The sequence below is a fragment of the Vulpes vulpes genome, chromosome 2 (genome assembly GCF_048418805.1).
Source record: "Vulpes vulpes isolate BD-2025 chromosome 2, VulVul3, whole genome shotgun sequence".
Lineage (NCBI taxonomy): Eukaryota > Metazoa > Chordata > Mammalia > Carnivora > Canidae > Vulpes > Vulpes vulpes.
This window is the reverse complement of record NC_132781.1, coordinates 153,278,562-153,295,139: the sequence shown is the minus strand read 5'-3', so window position 1 is coordinate 153,295,139 and position 16,578 is coordinate 153,278,562. Positions and strand designations below refer to the sequence as shown.

General features: G+C 47.4%; 1 protein-coding gene across 1 annotated transcript; it reads left to right on the top strand.

The window, feature by feature from the left end:
• The first annotated feature begins 484 nt into the window (after nucleotides 1–484).
• On the top strand, nucleotides 485–16,082 carry LIN28A (lin-28 homolog A). The gene is made up of 4 exons (XM_026014386.2): nucleotides 485–629; nucleotides 1,094–1,278; nucleotides 11,900–12,084; nucleotides 13,204–16,082. The coding sequence occupies exons 1-4, from the start codon at nucleotides 599–601 to the stop codon at nucleotides 13,421–13,423; spliced, it is 621 nt and encodes a 206-aa protein (XP_025870171.2). The 5' UTR covers nucleotides 485–598; the 3' UTR covers nucleotides 13,424–16,082.
• The last annotated feature ends 496 nt before the right edge of the window (nucleotides 16,083–16,578 follow it).

Here is a 16,578-nt window from a genome sequence, read left to right as displayed (position 1 = left end):
CAGGTGGTTTGAGTCTCTGATTGGCCAGCGCTGCCAGGCTCACACCTCCCTCCCCCAACTCTCTGGAATGTATAATTATCTGCGCGGGGGGTGGGGGTGGTGTGTGAGTGTGTGTGGGAGCAGTCACATGGTTTTAAAACTACCCCCCCCACGAGCCCCCCACCTGTATGCTGCTTTGGGGGCCCCCACTAAGTCGTTAAAGTACAGGATCCCAAATTCCGGGGTACTCAAGACTTCTAGGGCTGACGACCCCCATCTCCAGATGTGTGTGTGGAGAGGGGGTGTCAAACCTCAAGGTTCTGAGAAGGGACACCCCAGAGGTGTCAGAGACCACAGCGATGGGGGAGGGCCGGAGCTGGAGCCAGAGGGAAAGGGAGGGGAAAGAAGAGGGAGGGGAGGGGAGGGGGCTGCCCGCGGGGGGTTGGGTCATTGTCTTTTAGAATTTGGGAGCCTTTGAAAAGCCGTGGGCCCTCCCACCGCTATTGTGCTGGGGAAGATGTAGCAGCCTCTTCTCTGAGCCACCCCTTTGCCTCCGGACTTCTCTGGGGCCAGCAGCCACCCGACCAGGGGCCCGGGGCCGCGGGCTCAGCCGACTACCATGGGCTCTGTGTCAAACCAGCAGTTTGCAGGTTCGAGCTCGGGACTTACTGGGGACACCTTAGGCTTCAGGGGCGCCCAGGAGCCACATAAAAGGGAGGTGGGGAAATGTCCTCCAGACTGACCGAAGGACCTTAAGTCTGTGCGGCCTCCTGCTTCAGGGGCCATTTCTGGACCAAGGAACCCTGGTGTCCCAGTGGCGTGCACGCCGAGGCTACGGGGGCGGGGGGAGAGAAGAGGAGGGGCCTGTCCCGCCATCTATCCCTGGGCAACGTGTTGTGGGAAGAGGAGCAAAACTTTTGGGGGCAACGCTGGCTTCGGTGTAAGCTTGGGGTGCGCGGGAGGCGGCCAGGACAGGTCTCTCCTCGCCAGCTGCTTGGTAGCTGCAGCCACCTGGGTGCCCACCCGCGGGGTGGACTCTCGGGTCTGCCTGCTGGGTCTCGAGAGGGCCCTCCAATTCCGTGGCCCCCCAGTTGAGCGCCCTCCCAACCTCCAGGTGGCTGCGCCAAGGCGCCGGAGGAGGCGCCGGAGGACGCCGCCCGGGCGGCAGAGGAGCCGCAGCTGCTGCACGGTGCCGGCATCTGTAAGTGGTTCAACGTGCGCATGGGGTTCGGCTTCCTGTCCATGACCGCCCGCGCCGGGGTCGCGCTTGACCCCCCGGTGGATGTCTTTGTGCACCAGGTGAGACCGATTCTGGGAACTTTGCCGAGGGAAGGGGATGTTGGCGCGCATATTCAAGGTTGGGCGGACCGACTCGGCTGTTGGATTGAGGGAGATCGCGAGCCCTCATTGTGCGTTCCCATCTGGGCCGTGGCACCCCGTTTCTGAGTCCCCATTGACTCCGACCGGACGGGGTGGGGTGCAGTCTGTCATCAGCACCCCCAACCCTTCCCCGAACCCCTCTGGCTTACCACGTGTCTGTTACCTCTTTCCCCTGGGAAGAGGGCAGGGGGCAGGGAGGTGACCCCATGTGGCAGAAACTAAGGTTGTATTGTGCTTGCCGGTGGGGGGAGGGCGAGCAGGCTGGCCAGGGAAGCACATGCCCGTTCAGAGCAGGGCCCTGAGCGCCCAGCGTCTTTCACTAACGTGTGAATGCATCTCCCTGGCGGGAGAGAGGCAGGCAAACCCCTCTGGGATCAGACAGGGGTAAAACCGAGAAGTCAGCCGGATCTCCACCCAGGTGGTCACCCAAAACTCAAGCCCTGGGGCCTGAGTGGGTTTGGCAGATCCTTGAAGAACCCGGGACTTGAAACTCTTCCAGAATACTCATCTTAGGCACATAGTTAACCTACTGGGCTGTTGCCCTGGAATTCTCCCCAGAAGGAAAACCTAGGGAGCCCAGGCCTTGAAGATCCCTAGTCCAGCCTGGGAGGGAGTTAGGTCACAACCCCAAGTTCTCAGTTAAAGCAAGGCAGCCTGGTGGGGGTGAAATTCAGTGTCGCAGGGCAGGGGGTGGAGGGAGGCTAGCCTCTGGACCTATTCTCTGCTTGGCATTTATGGCCCTAGACAGCCATTGATTGCTGTCCTAACATTCCAGCCTCGAACAAGAAGCGGGAGACTTCAGGTTTCCCTCCTCCCTGGCTTCCTCTTCCTCTCACCCCCTCCTGAATATCTTTAGAAGTGTTCCGGTGGTCTTGGGACACCAGCCACCCATAACAAGCATGTAAAGGAAGTTGCTGCTTATGTCCCTTCCACCTTTGGAGGTTTGGTTTTAGACCCGGGAAGGAGAAATTGATAATCTCAGGTCCAGTAGGTTGACACCCAGGCCGGGCAGGGAGGGGTTACTTTGGAGAGGTTGGCTTTAGGAGCCTTGGGGGAGGGGAAAGGAGGATGTGGGGATTAAGGGTTGGAGCCTGAGGGATGGTATTCTGGAGGGGGAGGGGTGGAGAAGGGAGATCCTGGGTGGACTGGTGGGAGGCTGCAGGAGAGTCTCCATAGCTTGGCCTCCAGTGAGCACACGGTGGGGCAAAACCAGAGAGATAGGAGATCAGGAAGTCAGTTCCTGTTGGGTATTGGGAGTCGCTGGGCTACTCGAACATCCCCTGGGAGGGTGTGCAGCAGGATGCTTAGCTACCTCCTGGCTGTGTCCTGCATGTCCTCCCACCCTTAACCACCCCCCCTTACCCCATGATCAGGCAACTAGTTTTGGCTCTGTCCCCCCCCCCCCACTGTCTCATTTACATATGTGAATGATAACCCACAGGAAGTAATTGTGGGAGAATGAAGGGAATTGGCCTCTTTAGATCTATTAAATCACTTTATTACAGGAACCAGCTTTGAATGGCCCTCCTCAGCGGGGTAGCCAGCTCTCCCACTCTCCCATTTATCTGATCACAAAGAGATTAAAATCTCTTGGTCTGGAGACAGACTGGACAGCTTCCCCAACTTTGGGAGGCTTGGAATAAAAGAGACCCAACATTTCCTTGCCTCCTTTCCAAAGGCTGCTCAGTAGGGCTGGGAGGAACGTAGCCTCTCATTCATCTAGTGTTCCTTGGTGCTATCCAAATCCCAAGGAAGGTTTTCCTGAACAAATGGACTGTCCCTCAGTCCACTTAACATTAGGGTCAAAAGCTATTGGAAAATAATTGGATGGTATGGAGGAAAGTAGGGACTTTAAGGTTTGGGGAGTGGAGCCTGTACCATGCTCCTTCATATAGGTTATTTGGGAGATAATCTGGACTTCAGGGTCTTGGAATGTCCAGGGACATTCCACAGTTGAATAAGTTATCAAGAGGAGTTGAGCTGGGGGAAGGAATCAAGAATTTGTCTCCCAAACACCCTATACCAATAGTCATAGAGGACAATGATTGGAAATTCCCTGAGCCTTACCTGGTATGATAGCATGCTGCTGGGACTTGGGTTGATTCTCAAACCCTACGGTAGCAGTACACTGGTGATTACTCTCTCAAGTCCCTGCACTTGAGAAATTTGAAATATCTTCTTGGGGATCTAATGTAGAGGAATGAAGGAGATGCAGGATGATCCTAAAAGTTGTTCTAGGGAAGGAACGTGTTCCCAAAGTCTATGTGGGAGTAAGGCAGCTCTCTTTAAGAAGAAAACTTCCCCTTCTTTGGCTGCTGGTGGTGGGTACCCTAGAGCCTGAGGTGGTGAGAAGGATGATTGTCCTGATGAAACTCTGCCAGGGGAGAGGTTCAGGAAGCCCCTTTCAGAAGGATGATTGTCCTGATGAAACTCTGCCAGGGGAGAGGTTCAGGAAGCCCCTTTCTAAGAAAAGAGGAAAAGGAGGGGAAACAACGTTTTCTCTTCCTTTCCAAGGTTGGGCTTATTTGGTTCACAACATTCTATTCACTAAACTGTTTTTGTGCTCCCTCTCAAAACCCTGTCCTCCAGGAGTTGAATAGGAAAGAAAACCTACACTTAACCCTTAAAAAAAAAAAATCAGGGCAAAGATATTTCTCTAAACAACTCTTTAAATAAGACACCCATCTTCAGATCTAGAACTCTCTGCTTGTCCCTGGGGTTAGGAGAGTTTAAGAATCCCAATGGCAGATGCCCAGCCCTTAAGTCAAAGTTTCTCAACCTCAACATTTGTGATATTTTGAGAAGGATAACTCTTTGTTCAGGGCATCCCTGGGTTGTGCCAAAACCCCCCTGGGAGGTAGAACCCCCCATAACTAAGAACGTTATACAGGGAAATCAGGAGCAAGAAAGCCCTAAACTGTTTTCCCAAGATTCAGCAAGAATTTTGAAATCTTCACAGCCATTTTAAGAGTTTTGCTTAACTCCTGTTTCTTGTGGCTCCCAAAACCCTAAGATTTGTACAAATTTGAGAACAAGAAAAGGCTCCCTGCTTCATCTACAGCAGCTCAGAACCCAAATATGTTTAAGGTGGCTTTCTAGGTAAAGGGCTGTATTGGAAGGCCTGGAGGCCCAAGTCTCAGGGAGCAAGTTTGGCTTAGGAGAAAAAAACTTCAATACCGAGAAACTGTTAACAGCTGAAGCCACGTGGCTTGCTTTTTCTGCAAAGGGTGAGTTGGGAGAGCAACCTCAGGCAGGGTCTGGATTAGGATTTCGGGTGGGGTGGGGAAGAGAGGGAGAATGTAATGAGATCTTTCCCACATGGTTTATAACCTTACTGGTGCCTCTGATTACTTGTCTCATGTCTAGTTAGTGATGTGCTTGTCTTATCGCCTCTAACTTAGAAGCTCTTCTGAAGAGCAGGATTGGCTGTCTGGTTAGTTTCTTCCCTTGTCTGTATTTGGGCTGAAGGAATGAGGATGAAGTAAGGAGCTCCTGAGTCATTAACAGTTTTGGGGCCTTGTCAGTAGAGGTCCTCCCCCAGAGAAAAAGACTGGAGATAAGGGAGAGAGCATTAGCTGATCACTGTTCTTTCCGGACTGCTGTCTAAAATAGGGCTGGGCTCTTAGATGCCCCGTGAAAGTTTGTGGTGTAAATGTCACAGTGTTGAGACCCAGATAGGATCCTCTAGTTTTTGCTTATGGGCTGGAAGCAAGCCACAGGTTTGGTGGTCATTCATTAGTTTTTCATTTTAACAGGACAAATCAGATTTTTAAAAAGTAAGTGAACCACCCTGATTTTCAGAAAGTTGGTAGAGGTTAGTTTGAGCATTATGGGATCTTCTTGGGTCTTTTTCTGAAGACACATGCTTTCTAGACAGTACCCCAAGTGTAATGGTTGTACGCTATCCTGAGTGAGCTTTCAATATGAGAAACTTGTCACCTCTCAGCTGGTGACACTACTGCCTGGCTGGTAAGTGGTTTTTGGTGACTTTCCCGAGGGCAAGGTTGTGTCTTGAACATTCCTGATCAAACAATTCTATTAGAAGTGCCTGTTGGGTGTGGGGGGACTGCTCTAGGCAAAGCCTCCACCCGTCCCTTCTTCCTGCAGGCATGAGTAACAATTACTATCTATATTAAGTTTGGGGTCAGGCAGTTTGGGGAAGGAGGAGGAGGAGAAAGTTTTCAGGAATAGTACATAATTTGTACAGAGTAATTTCTTTTTTTTTTTTTGTACAGAGTAATTTCATTTTATTTTATTTTATTTTTTAATTTATGATAGTCACACACACACACAAGAGAGAGAGAGAGAGGCAGAGACATAGGCAGAGAGGGAGAAGCAGGCTCCATGCACCGGGAGCCCGACATGGGATTCGATCCCGGGTCTCCAGGATCACGCCCTGGGCCAAAGGCAGGCGCTAAACCGCTGCGCCACCCAGGGATCCCTGTACAGAGTAATTTCAAATTAATCTCAGCTTGGAGTTATTTAATTCAGATAGGAACTCAAAGTCTAGGAAGAGTAAATGGTTTTTGTAAAGGGTAAAGAGCACAAGAACAACTAACTGGGTTTCTGGCTTAAAACTGCAGGACCCTTTCTTCTATGCCCTTTGGGTGAGGACCTTTTCTTCTATGCCCTTTGGGTGGGTAGGGGCCTAGTGAGAAGTCAGCTCCCTAACCTTGAAAGTTTGGTCCCCTTGAAACTCTTTCCTGAAGACAGAAGATCCTTGCCCTGGGGAGGTGGGGAGATTAAAGCTCTGATTCTCAATTAAGAATCAGGTAGCTCCTTTGGTCTCTCCAGCCACCTTTAAGCAGACAGACTGATGAGCAGCACCATCTGGTGGAGAACTCCAGGCAGGAGCTGGTGGTCCTGGCTGTGTCTGAGCAGAAGTGGTATGTGAGGTGCTGGCAGCCTCTGGTTCTGGACTGATCTCTTTCCTCAACCCTCCCTGACACATCCTCAAATAAACTGTTTCTGGTAGAACCGGTTGGTTTCCTTAGCCCCTACCAAACCCTACCTTCAGGAATGAAGCTCAGGTAGGCCCATGATGACACCTCAGGACTGAGTCATTTCTTTTATCTGCTTCCTTTACTTATATATAGCTATTAGAAAGTTTTAAAATGTGTATATGTGATTTGCGTTGCATTGCATAGCACAGGGCTGTAGGGTCAGGCTAGTTGCAGATAGAGTGGCTCTACCTCTCACTGAATTTGGACGAGGTGCTTCACTCGTCTGCTTCTGTGACCTTGGCTGTAACACAGGGTCATATAATAAGGCCTACCTGGCAGGCTTGGTATAAGGGTTAAGTGCTTAGAGCTCTGCTTAGCCTATAGTAAGCATGGATAGATGTCAGCAACTTTGGATAGTGGAGAACTTGGTTTATTCCACAAATATTCATGTACTGTTTGGTGTCTAGGACTGAAGGAATGGACCCACACTAGACAGTCATGAGCTGGAGTGGCGCTAAGGTTGCCAAAAACACAGGAACCCAAACTTTGAACCCTGAGACCAAAGCAAGTTTGCTGAAATTCTCCCTGCCACTTTAGTGGAAAGGAGTGATGGGATTAAAAATGGGCATTGTTGGGCAGCCCGGGTGGCTCAGCGGTTTAGCGCCGCCTTCAGCCCAGGGCTTGATCCAGTCCCACGTCGGGCTCCCTGTGTGGAGCCTGCGTCTCCCTCTGCCTGTGTCTCTGCCTCTCTGCCTCTCTCTCTCTCATGAATAAATAAATAAAATCTTAAAAAGGGGGAGGGGCATTGTTGGAGCCAGTTATCATGGAATCAGACCGGCAGCTTTTACAAATGATTGTAGACTGATCTTCGTAGAGCAAGTTTCAAGGAAATTTCCTCTGCTTTTTTACTGCACATTCCCTGAGTGGTCCCTAAGCTCCTTTATATCAACTGCTTGAAGCCATAGCTTGATGCTGGGATGGAGTATTTGATGAGGGGGAGGTTAGTGTAGACAGTGCTGGGGTATGAAGGAAGCAGAAGGTCTAAAATTGAACTGGCCCCAGTCCTGTGCCATCCAAAAGAAGAAATGCCTCCTGCAACTTTTCTGTCTGGTTAAATGCCACCCTCCCCATCCATCCCCACCCTCTGTGTGTTGCCCACCTCCTGCCTGAACAAACTGGGTAAGGAAGATGGAAAGGAAGCCTGCCTCCTCCACTAACCTTTAAAATAATTTGTCTGAAGAAATGACCCTCATTCATTTTCCTGCATAAAGGATTTGACCAAAGGTAACGAGTTGGGGCGGGGGGTGCGGGGGTGTCCTTCCTGTGTAGTTCTATCCGTGGAAGGCTGGGGTGGCAGGTCAGGGAGAAGGAAGGAATGGCTGCTGGTGGTGACGCTGGCAAACCCAGCAGGCTTGACTGGGGAAGAAAGGTGTCTCTGTCCGTTTCTCTCCGTGACCATAACTCCAACGTGGAGAGGAAGGAACTGATGAATGTGGTGAATGTGGGGTAGGGGGTAGTGGGGGGAAGCTGCAGCCTCTGGAACTCCAGGAATCTGACCACCAGAACCAACCAGTGTCAACTCTTTGTTTCCTGGGGCTGGGCTCTATTGGGGGAGCTCAAGTCTTGCCCCTCCCCCCCAGGCCTTTTCTTTTTCGGAGGGGATGGGGAGAGGGGCGGGCCCTGCTTTGTGTGTGGTTGGGGGGTGGGGTGGGGGTGGTAGCAAGAATTTCAGGCTCCTTTCTGATGCAGGCCCTGTGAGGCCAGCTCAGTGGGGCTGCACAGTGATTACCTATCTGATAAGAGAGGAATTCAAACTATGTGCTGTAGAAAGGGGCGGGGTGGGGGGGGCAGGGAGCCACCCCTGGAGACCACCAGTCTAAATCTTGACTGGCTAGGGTAAGGTGTCTGCAGGGTTATTTTTTTAACTATGAGAGTCTTAAATAGACCTCAGATACTCCAGTGATGGAGTGCGTGACCCGAGAGGACAATTCAATTTCACGTTGCCCCCACTGGTGTTGGTTGTTGTCTTGTTCCCCCAGTAAGCCTGGGAGGTAGATGGATATTTTTCTGAGTTTCCACAGTTATAAATACCACAGTTAAAAGTTTGAGTCTTTTGACACTTGGATGTCACCGTTACTCTGCCCTGATCCAGTCTGAAGGGGTTGATAATTGCTACTCATGGAGGATTTATGTGGCTGGGCTATGCGTTCACTACTCTTCCTGCATAACCTCATAGCTCCTCCATAAAATTAATATTTGCTTCATTTTATAGGTCAGTGCAGAAAGGAGAGAATAGGCCCTCAGACCCCAAACCCTTGTTCTGAATCACAACTGAAACTGGGAGTTCCCAGCCTCAGAGCCCATTAGCCAAATGGGAGGACCTGGGATTATACCTCCTGACCCAACTGCTTGTCCCAGCTAAATAAGAATCTACAAGTCAAATCTTCTCTCTCTCTCTCTTTTTTTTTTTTTTTTTTAATTTTATATAGTTTATCCATGAGAGACAGAGAGAGGGAGAAAGAGAGAGAGAGAGGCAGAGACACAGGCAGAGGGAGAAGCCGGCTCCATGCAGGGAGCCTGATGCCGGACTCTATCCCGGGACTCCAGGATCACGTCCTGGGCGGGAGGCAGGTCCTAAACCACTGAGCCACCCAGGGATCTCCTCTACAAGTCAAATCTAACTTCAAATCAGGATGGTTTCTGTGCAACAGGAAAGGGGAAAGAGCCCTTCAGTTTTCTGCAGTGTTTTTATTTCCTGCCATAACTCTGCCCCTTCCTTCGTATCAACATTGGGGGAGGGTAGCAGTCCTCTTGTCCAGGCTGTTCCTGTGGGAAGGAAAAGAAGGGAGAGGCTATTCCTATGATGGAACTGGTGGACAAAAGCTACAGATAATAATACTTGAAATATTTGCTGAGCACATTCTTGATGTTACCATGCCCACATAATCTTCATTAGAAGCTTAGGTGGATAACTTATTGTTATCCCATTCTCTGAAGGAGCGAGGGCCAGAGGTGAATGATTGACTATGGTCATGCAGCCAAAAACTGGTAGAACCAGCATTTCATTAACTATGATGCCTGGCACTCAAGCTTATGCTCCTAACCAATTACCTCGATGGCATCTTTGTCTTCAGCAATGCCATCTAAATTAAAACAGCAATGTAAATTAGAAATTTGGGATCCCATCTGGCTAAAGAGCATGTTGCGCCTAAGACGTAAGTCCAGTTTGAAATATTCCTAACAATCACCACCTCCATGATATAATAATGTTACTTACTCCTGTTCCTTCAAGCTAAGACTGGGTGCACAGTGATCCCTTTTGCTTCTCTGAACCCTATCTTGTACAACAATACCTTGTTGACATTTGACAAACTCTTGGATGTTTGACTATAATGGAGTAAAGCTATAACGAAGTCTACTCTGGGGAGGATACAAGAGAGGCTGTGTCCTCCACCAATGTGTACCTGTTGATGTATTAAGTGGCGAGGTGGAATGGACTATGAGCTTTAAGTCAGGAATCTTTGATTCTTCTGACCCTGTTTCTGCCACTCAGCTAGCTATGTGATAAACTCCTATATTTTTTGGAAGACTACCGGGCAGATGTTGATATTTTTATTTATTTTATTTTATTTATTTATTTTTTAAATTTTTATTTATTTATGGTAGTCACACAGAGAGAGAGAGAGAGGCAGAGACATAAGCAGAGGGAGAAGCAGGCTCCATGCACCAGGAGCCCGACGTGGGATTCGATCCCGGGTCTCCAAGATCATGCCCTGGGCCAAAGGCAGGCGCTAAACCGCTGCGCCACCCAGGGATCCCGATATTTTAAAATTTTGGTATAAATAGTGTTTTAGTGGGATTGTTCCAAGCATTCTAGATCTTTTTTTCCTTCATCAGTATTACCTAGTCATCTTTCCAAGTCCAATAATTCAGATTTACCTCTTGGCTCATTGGTTCATTCAAAAATGTATTAGGTGTTAAATATTGTGATTTTTTTTTTTTCTTACTGTTTTATAGTCACTTTCTTGTAGCTTTATCAGTCTATGTGACTTGACTTTTACAGGTTTCTTAACATTTTAATATTTATATCCTCTGGAATGTATTTTGTGTACATGTGTTATAAAGTGTAGAAGTCTGGCTCAAAATGGATAGCTAAAAAAAAAAAAAAAAACACACAAAATGGATAGCTAATTTTCTCTACAGTTTTGAACTGTTTTTCCTTACCTGTTGATATCTCTATATATACTTGGAGATCCAAGTATATATAAACTTACTAATCCATCTGTTCAGATCATACTGTCTTTTCCTTTACCTTGTAGTAACATTACATTGATAGAATTTTAAACTTGAAAGAAGGTTGCAAGAATAATACCCAAAAACTCCCATATGATCTTAACCAGATTGAGCAGTTCTTAATATTCTGTCCCATTGTCTTGTCATTCTTCATTGTATAGATACACTTACTTGTCTCTCTCTCTCTTTTTTTTAAATTTTATTTATTTATTCATGAGAGACACAGAGAGAGAGAGGGGGGGGGGCAGAGAGAGGCAGAGACACAGGCAGAGGGAGAGGGAGAAGCAGGCTCCATGCAGGGAGCCTGAAATGGGACTTGATCCCTGGTCTCCAGGATCCCCTGGACTGGAGGCGGTGCTAAACCGCTGAGCCACCCGGGCTGCCCTAGTTGTCTCTTTCTTAATCATAAGTTACAGACATCAAGTACCTTTATCATTAAATATTTCAGCGTCTATTTTCAAAACTAGGGTCATTCTCTTTCATAATCTCAGTAGTACAAAGATCAAAATTTGGGCATTTCACATCGAAACATTTATCTATATCCTGTATGCAAATTTTAAGTTGTCCTAATGTTTTTTTCCCTGTTCCAGGACCCAATCAAGGCGCATGCCTTGCACTTAATTGTTTAGTTTCTGTACTTATTCAGACTTTTTCATGACCTCAAGTTTTTAAAGTATACAAGGCTGTTTATATTTTTAAAGTGTACAAGGCTGTAATTTTATATTTGTTGATTTCTCTTCCTTTCTTTTTCTTTCTTTAAGTAATCTCTACACCAAACATGGGACTTAAATTCATGACCGCAAGATCAAGATTTGCACACTCCACCCAACAAGCCAGTCAGGCACCCCTATTTGTTGATTTATTATGAATGCTAAGTTTAAGAATTTTCCATCTGTTCTATTTTAGTTTAAGTGAGAATAACTTACCAAAAATGTTACAGCATTTATTTATTCATGAAAGAGGCAGAAACATAGGCAGAGGCAGGAGAAGCAGGCTCCATGCAGGGAGCCCGATGTGGAACTCGATCCCCAGACTCTGGGATCACACACTGAGCCAAAGGCAGATGCTCAACCTCTGAGCCATCCAGGCATCCCTACAGCATCTGTTTATGTAATGATTGTTCTTTGTTAACATAACTTGGATCCCTTGTGCTTCGTTGTGGTTACTCTTTGAATTGACAGTTTTGCTGATAACATGGAACTGTTCTCACACTTGTGCTTCATACCTTACAAGAATGTGTGTATGTAGGTTTTGGTGTAGGAATGGAGGCTAACATTCAAATCTACCATGTTTCCCTTCCCTAGAGCAAGCTGCACATGGAGGGCTTCCGGAGCCTGAAGGAGGGTGAGGCGGTGGAGTTCACCTTTAAGAAGTCTGCTAAAGGCTTAGAATCTATCCGGGTCACTGGACCTGGTGGAGTATTTTGTATTGGGAGTGAGAGGCGACCCAAAGGGAAGAACATGCAGAAGCGCAGATCAAAGGGAGACAGGTATGAAGGCCACTTGAATGGAGAGAGGTCTCCCAATCTAGCCCCTTTCTTGGACCAGGATGCCAAAGACAAAATGAAGCCTGTGGTTCCTAGCAACACCTGGGTGTTCGTGGTTTCTGCCTTTGGATGTGGGAGGTGGGGAAAGAGCCCTAGGTAAGGAAGGCATTTGACCTAACTCTTCTACTTGACAGGCAGTTTTTGTTCTGTGAGCTCTAGCCTCAATTGCTAGTTAGGGATAGTGATGCTAGCGTCACATGATTATTTTATTTTTTATTACATTTTTAAAGATTGAGTTAATTATTTGAGATAGAGAGCAGGAGCTTGGGAGCAGTGGGAGAGGAAGAAGAAGGCTGGATCCCAGGACCCCAGGATCATGACTTGAATCGAAGGCAAACGCTTAACTGACTGAGCCACCCAGGCACCCCTTCACAGGATTATTTTAGAAGCAAAGGAGACCGTGGATGTGAAAATCTTGAGTGATGGGGTGGAGCTGGTGTACATACCTGTTGCTTCTTCACTAAGTCTCCAAATGGCTGGTTTCTTTTGTCTTCACTCTGTGCTGGAACAGATCATATAGTCTGACTCCTTTAATTTTCTCTATTTTTAGTGAATGACAGGTACCCCCTTTTTTTTTTTTTTTAAGATTTTATTTATTCATGAGAAACAGAGAGAGGCAGACAATCAGGCAGAGGAAGAAGCAGGTTCCATGCAGGGAGCCCAATGTGGGACTCCCGGGTCTCCAGGATCACGCCCTGGGCTGAAAGTGGCACTAAACCGCTGAGCCACCCATGCTGCCTGACCAGGTACCCTTTCTTAAGGGTACAGTAGCATCTCACTTTTCTCCTGAATTACAGTTCCCAGTTGGGGTCCATAATTTCCATTTTTGTTACTTCAGTATTTTCAGGTTGACCTGAATCTGAAGATCCATGTAAATAATTACAGATTTTGAAGAACTTAAGAGTTATCAGTCATGGTCCTGTCCTTCCTTTTGTAAGTGGGGAAATTGGTTTCCAGGAAGGGGAGTGAGCATAGTAATTGACCAGAGCCCAGGTGTCCTCACTCAGAGGAAGGCTTCTGCTCTTACTCCTTTCTCAACTTTACCATCCTGCTTTGTACTAGGTGCTACAACTGTGGAGGTCTAGACCACCATGCCAAGGAATGCAAGCTGCCACCCCAGCCCAAGAAGTGCCATTTCTGCCAGAGCATCAGCCATATGGTAGCCTCGTGTCCACTGAAGGCCCAGCAGGCCCCCAGCTCACAGGGAAAGCCAGCCTACTTTCGGGAGGAAGAAGAAGAAGAGATCCATAGCCCTGCCCTACTCCCAGAGGCCCAGAATTGAGCTACACTGGGTGGGGGTAATTCTTTTTGTGATCAGGAAGTTTGGAGGAGCAGGCATCAATCGGCAGAGTGGAGAAAGTGGGGACAAGGTGGGTAGGGGGCAGCTGGCTCTGCCATATATCTCAGGCCAGGGTCCCACAGCATCACCCCCTCTTCCCTCTTGGCAGGGTAGGGGGGAAGGGGTGAGGCAAATGAATTACAACTGTGCTCTATCCAAATGCTTGTGGAGAGTTCTGAAGAAAATCCCTCCCCGTGTGCTTTACCTGAGTCTCCACCCTCAGATCTCCAGCTTTTGAAAGTAGCGTGGATAGGGAAGTTGTTTTACTTTCAAAGAAGGACATGTAATAATAATTTTTCCCATGCCAGAGTGTAGAGATGAAGCATGAGACCAGATTGATGGGCCCAACCCACGACCACTATATTCTATGGGGAGGGAATCTCTAAGGGGTAAGGCAGGGTTTTTCTACATCTTGTCCCATAACCCACTCTTGGGATAGGGTGCTGAGGACTGTCCCAAGCAATGGGTTGTGACAGTAGCCACAGGGATTGTTGTGTTGGAGCTACAGACCTCCTGCTCCTAAGCTTAATCCCACCCCATTCTGGGCTTATAGGATTTTATTTATTTGCTCCCTTGGACAACCGCACCTTGGGCCCCACTTTCTCCAGGATGCCAACTGCACTAGCTGTGTGCGAATGACGTATCTTGTGCATTTTAACTTTTTTTTTTCGTAATATAAATATTCTGGTTTTTGTATTTTTGTGTATTTTAATCTTAAGGCCCTCGTTCCTGCACTGTGTTCTCAGGTACATGAGCAATCTCAGGGATAAGTCAGCAGCAACTCCAGGTCTGCACAGCAGGAATACTTTTTTGTTTTATCACCAGGGAGAACAACTATTTGGAGTGCATAGCCTATTGAACTACCTCATTTTTGCCAATTAGAGCTGGCTTTTCTGCCATAGTGTTCTCTTGAAACCCCTCTACCTTCAGTGTTCCATGGGAGATGAGATTTTAACTCAGTTGCTCCATGACTTGATCTCCTTCTAGTGGAAGATTGGAAATTGGTCTAAACAGGAAAAGCTGGTATAGGAAGTAACGTTAGGAGAGGCCGCACCAACTAAAAGGTGCGGAGGGGAAGCCAGGATTAGTTGAGGGTTGTCTATACGTGTAATAAAAGATTCCTGTTCCAGACTTCTAATCCCAGGGCACGGGACTCACTTTACATACCGGATCCATCCTTTGCTGGATTGGGCTAGGCCTACCATGCACAACAGGGTGTGTGTGTGTGTGCGTGCGCGCGCGTGTTTTAAAGATGAGTTGGTAAGGATAGGTTTAAGAATAGTAACTCTGGAACCCATCTTGAGCTGCCCAGGGATGCGGTGTATGAAGCAAAGGCTAACTTTCTTAACCGTTATAAATTCTGGGCTTTTCTTGTTGACTTCCAGAGAGACCATAAGCCATGGCTTCTTTGCAGTGTCCAGAGCCAGTGTCCTGCCCTGCTGCAGCAGTGATTAGTGTCGTGGTAGCTAAAGGATAAAAGAAGGTTTTACTTAATATGCTGTGAGATCACCACAAACCTACCTCACTGTGTTGAAATGGGGCAGATGCAATAGAACACATTGGGTGATGTGTGTCTGATCCTGGGTTCTTGTCTCCCCTGCTTGCTGCCCCCTCTAGTGATTGTATTTGTCTGGGTTTTGTAGGTTTTCATGAATAGCTGATTGGGTGATTGCTTGGTGGCCTGGTTTGTGTAAATATAATGTGTTGGTCTTCTCCATGTTCTTTTGGGGTTTTATTGTTTACAAACTTCTTTTTTGTATTGAGAAAAATAGCCAAAGCATCTTTGACAAAAGGTTCTGCACCAGGAAAAGAAACTGGAACATAGCTTGGTGACCCCTCTTGAAGTGTGGCGGCCTTGGACTATCCTTTTATGTTCTCTTCCCGTATTTCCTTTTTTGGGCCAGATCTTCTGTCCTAAAACTTAACTCCTACCCTACCCTTCTCCTATCCCTCCTTCCAAGAAAAAGCCCCACACCTACACATTTCACGTTCTAAAGAAGCGAAGAACACTTCCTCCCTTGTTCCCAATCTCCTGTGTCAAGACCATTCCTTGATGTGATTCATACTAATACACTTGTATTTGGGTGGAACAAACCTACTTTAATCTCTCCAGGCTGAGGGTAGAGGGAAGCTGAAGCAACGAGGGGGGCCTTGAATGTAGAAAGTAGGGTCAGGAGACCAAGAAAGGAAGATGAATGTATATCCAAGTCACTCAGGAACTTTTATGCAGGTGCAAGAAACTTCTGTCAAAGTGGCCACAAGATTGTTTAATAGGAGACGGACGAATGTAACTCCATGTTTACTGCTAGAAACCAAAGCTTTGTGAAATCTTGAATTTATTGGGGCGGGGAGGGGGGTGGTGGTAGGAAAGCTGTACCTATCTGTTCTTAACCTGATCCCTTCCCCTCATTTCTGAACTGCAGGAGACTGAGCCCTCTTGGGCTTTAGTGACTCCATCTCTGGGGAGTGTTTATTTGATGGTTGATGTTGCTGTGCCGGGTACTTCCTTTCCCACTTGCTATTGTCTTGTAACACACATGCTGACCCTTTTCCCTTCTCTCTTTACCTTGGGAAAATACAATGAATAAAAACTTATTGGTACTGAAACTGTCCTCTTGTTGGATCTTTAGGGTGTTTTCCATAATTCCTACCTTCTTGGATTGGGACACAGAAACCCCAGAAGAACCGTTAAGTTTCCTGTTCAGCCATTTTGTTAAAAATGAATCTTGAAAATTCAGTCTTCTTAGCACCTCATTACAGTGGATTTTTGTTTCTAGTTAAGGCCTCTTGTCCTTTTCCTTGGAAGCTGCCACATTCAAGAGGGGATTAGGAGCTTGGCATGCATAAGAATGGGGTTGCCTGTGCCACTGGCTGGGATGAAAGGATGGGGCCATGGTTTGGGGCATGAGACCCTAATACTTTCTCCCCTGCTCCTCAAAGCCCTTTACAAATCTTAATTAATTAACCCCCTGCAGCACCCCAGGGAGGGAAATATGTGGGACTAGGGAAATTGAGGCCAGAGGAAGTAACACTGATTAGCTATACAAAAACGCTAACATGTTCTTTGAGCGAAAGTGTGCTAGCCTTCTAATGAACAT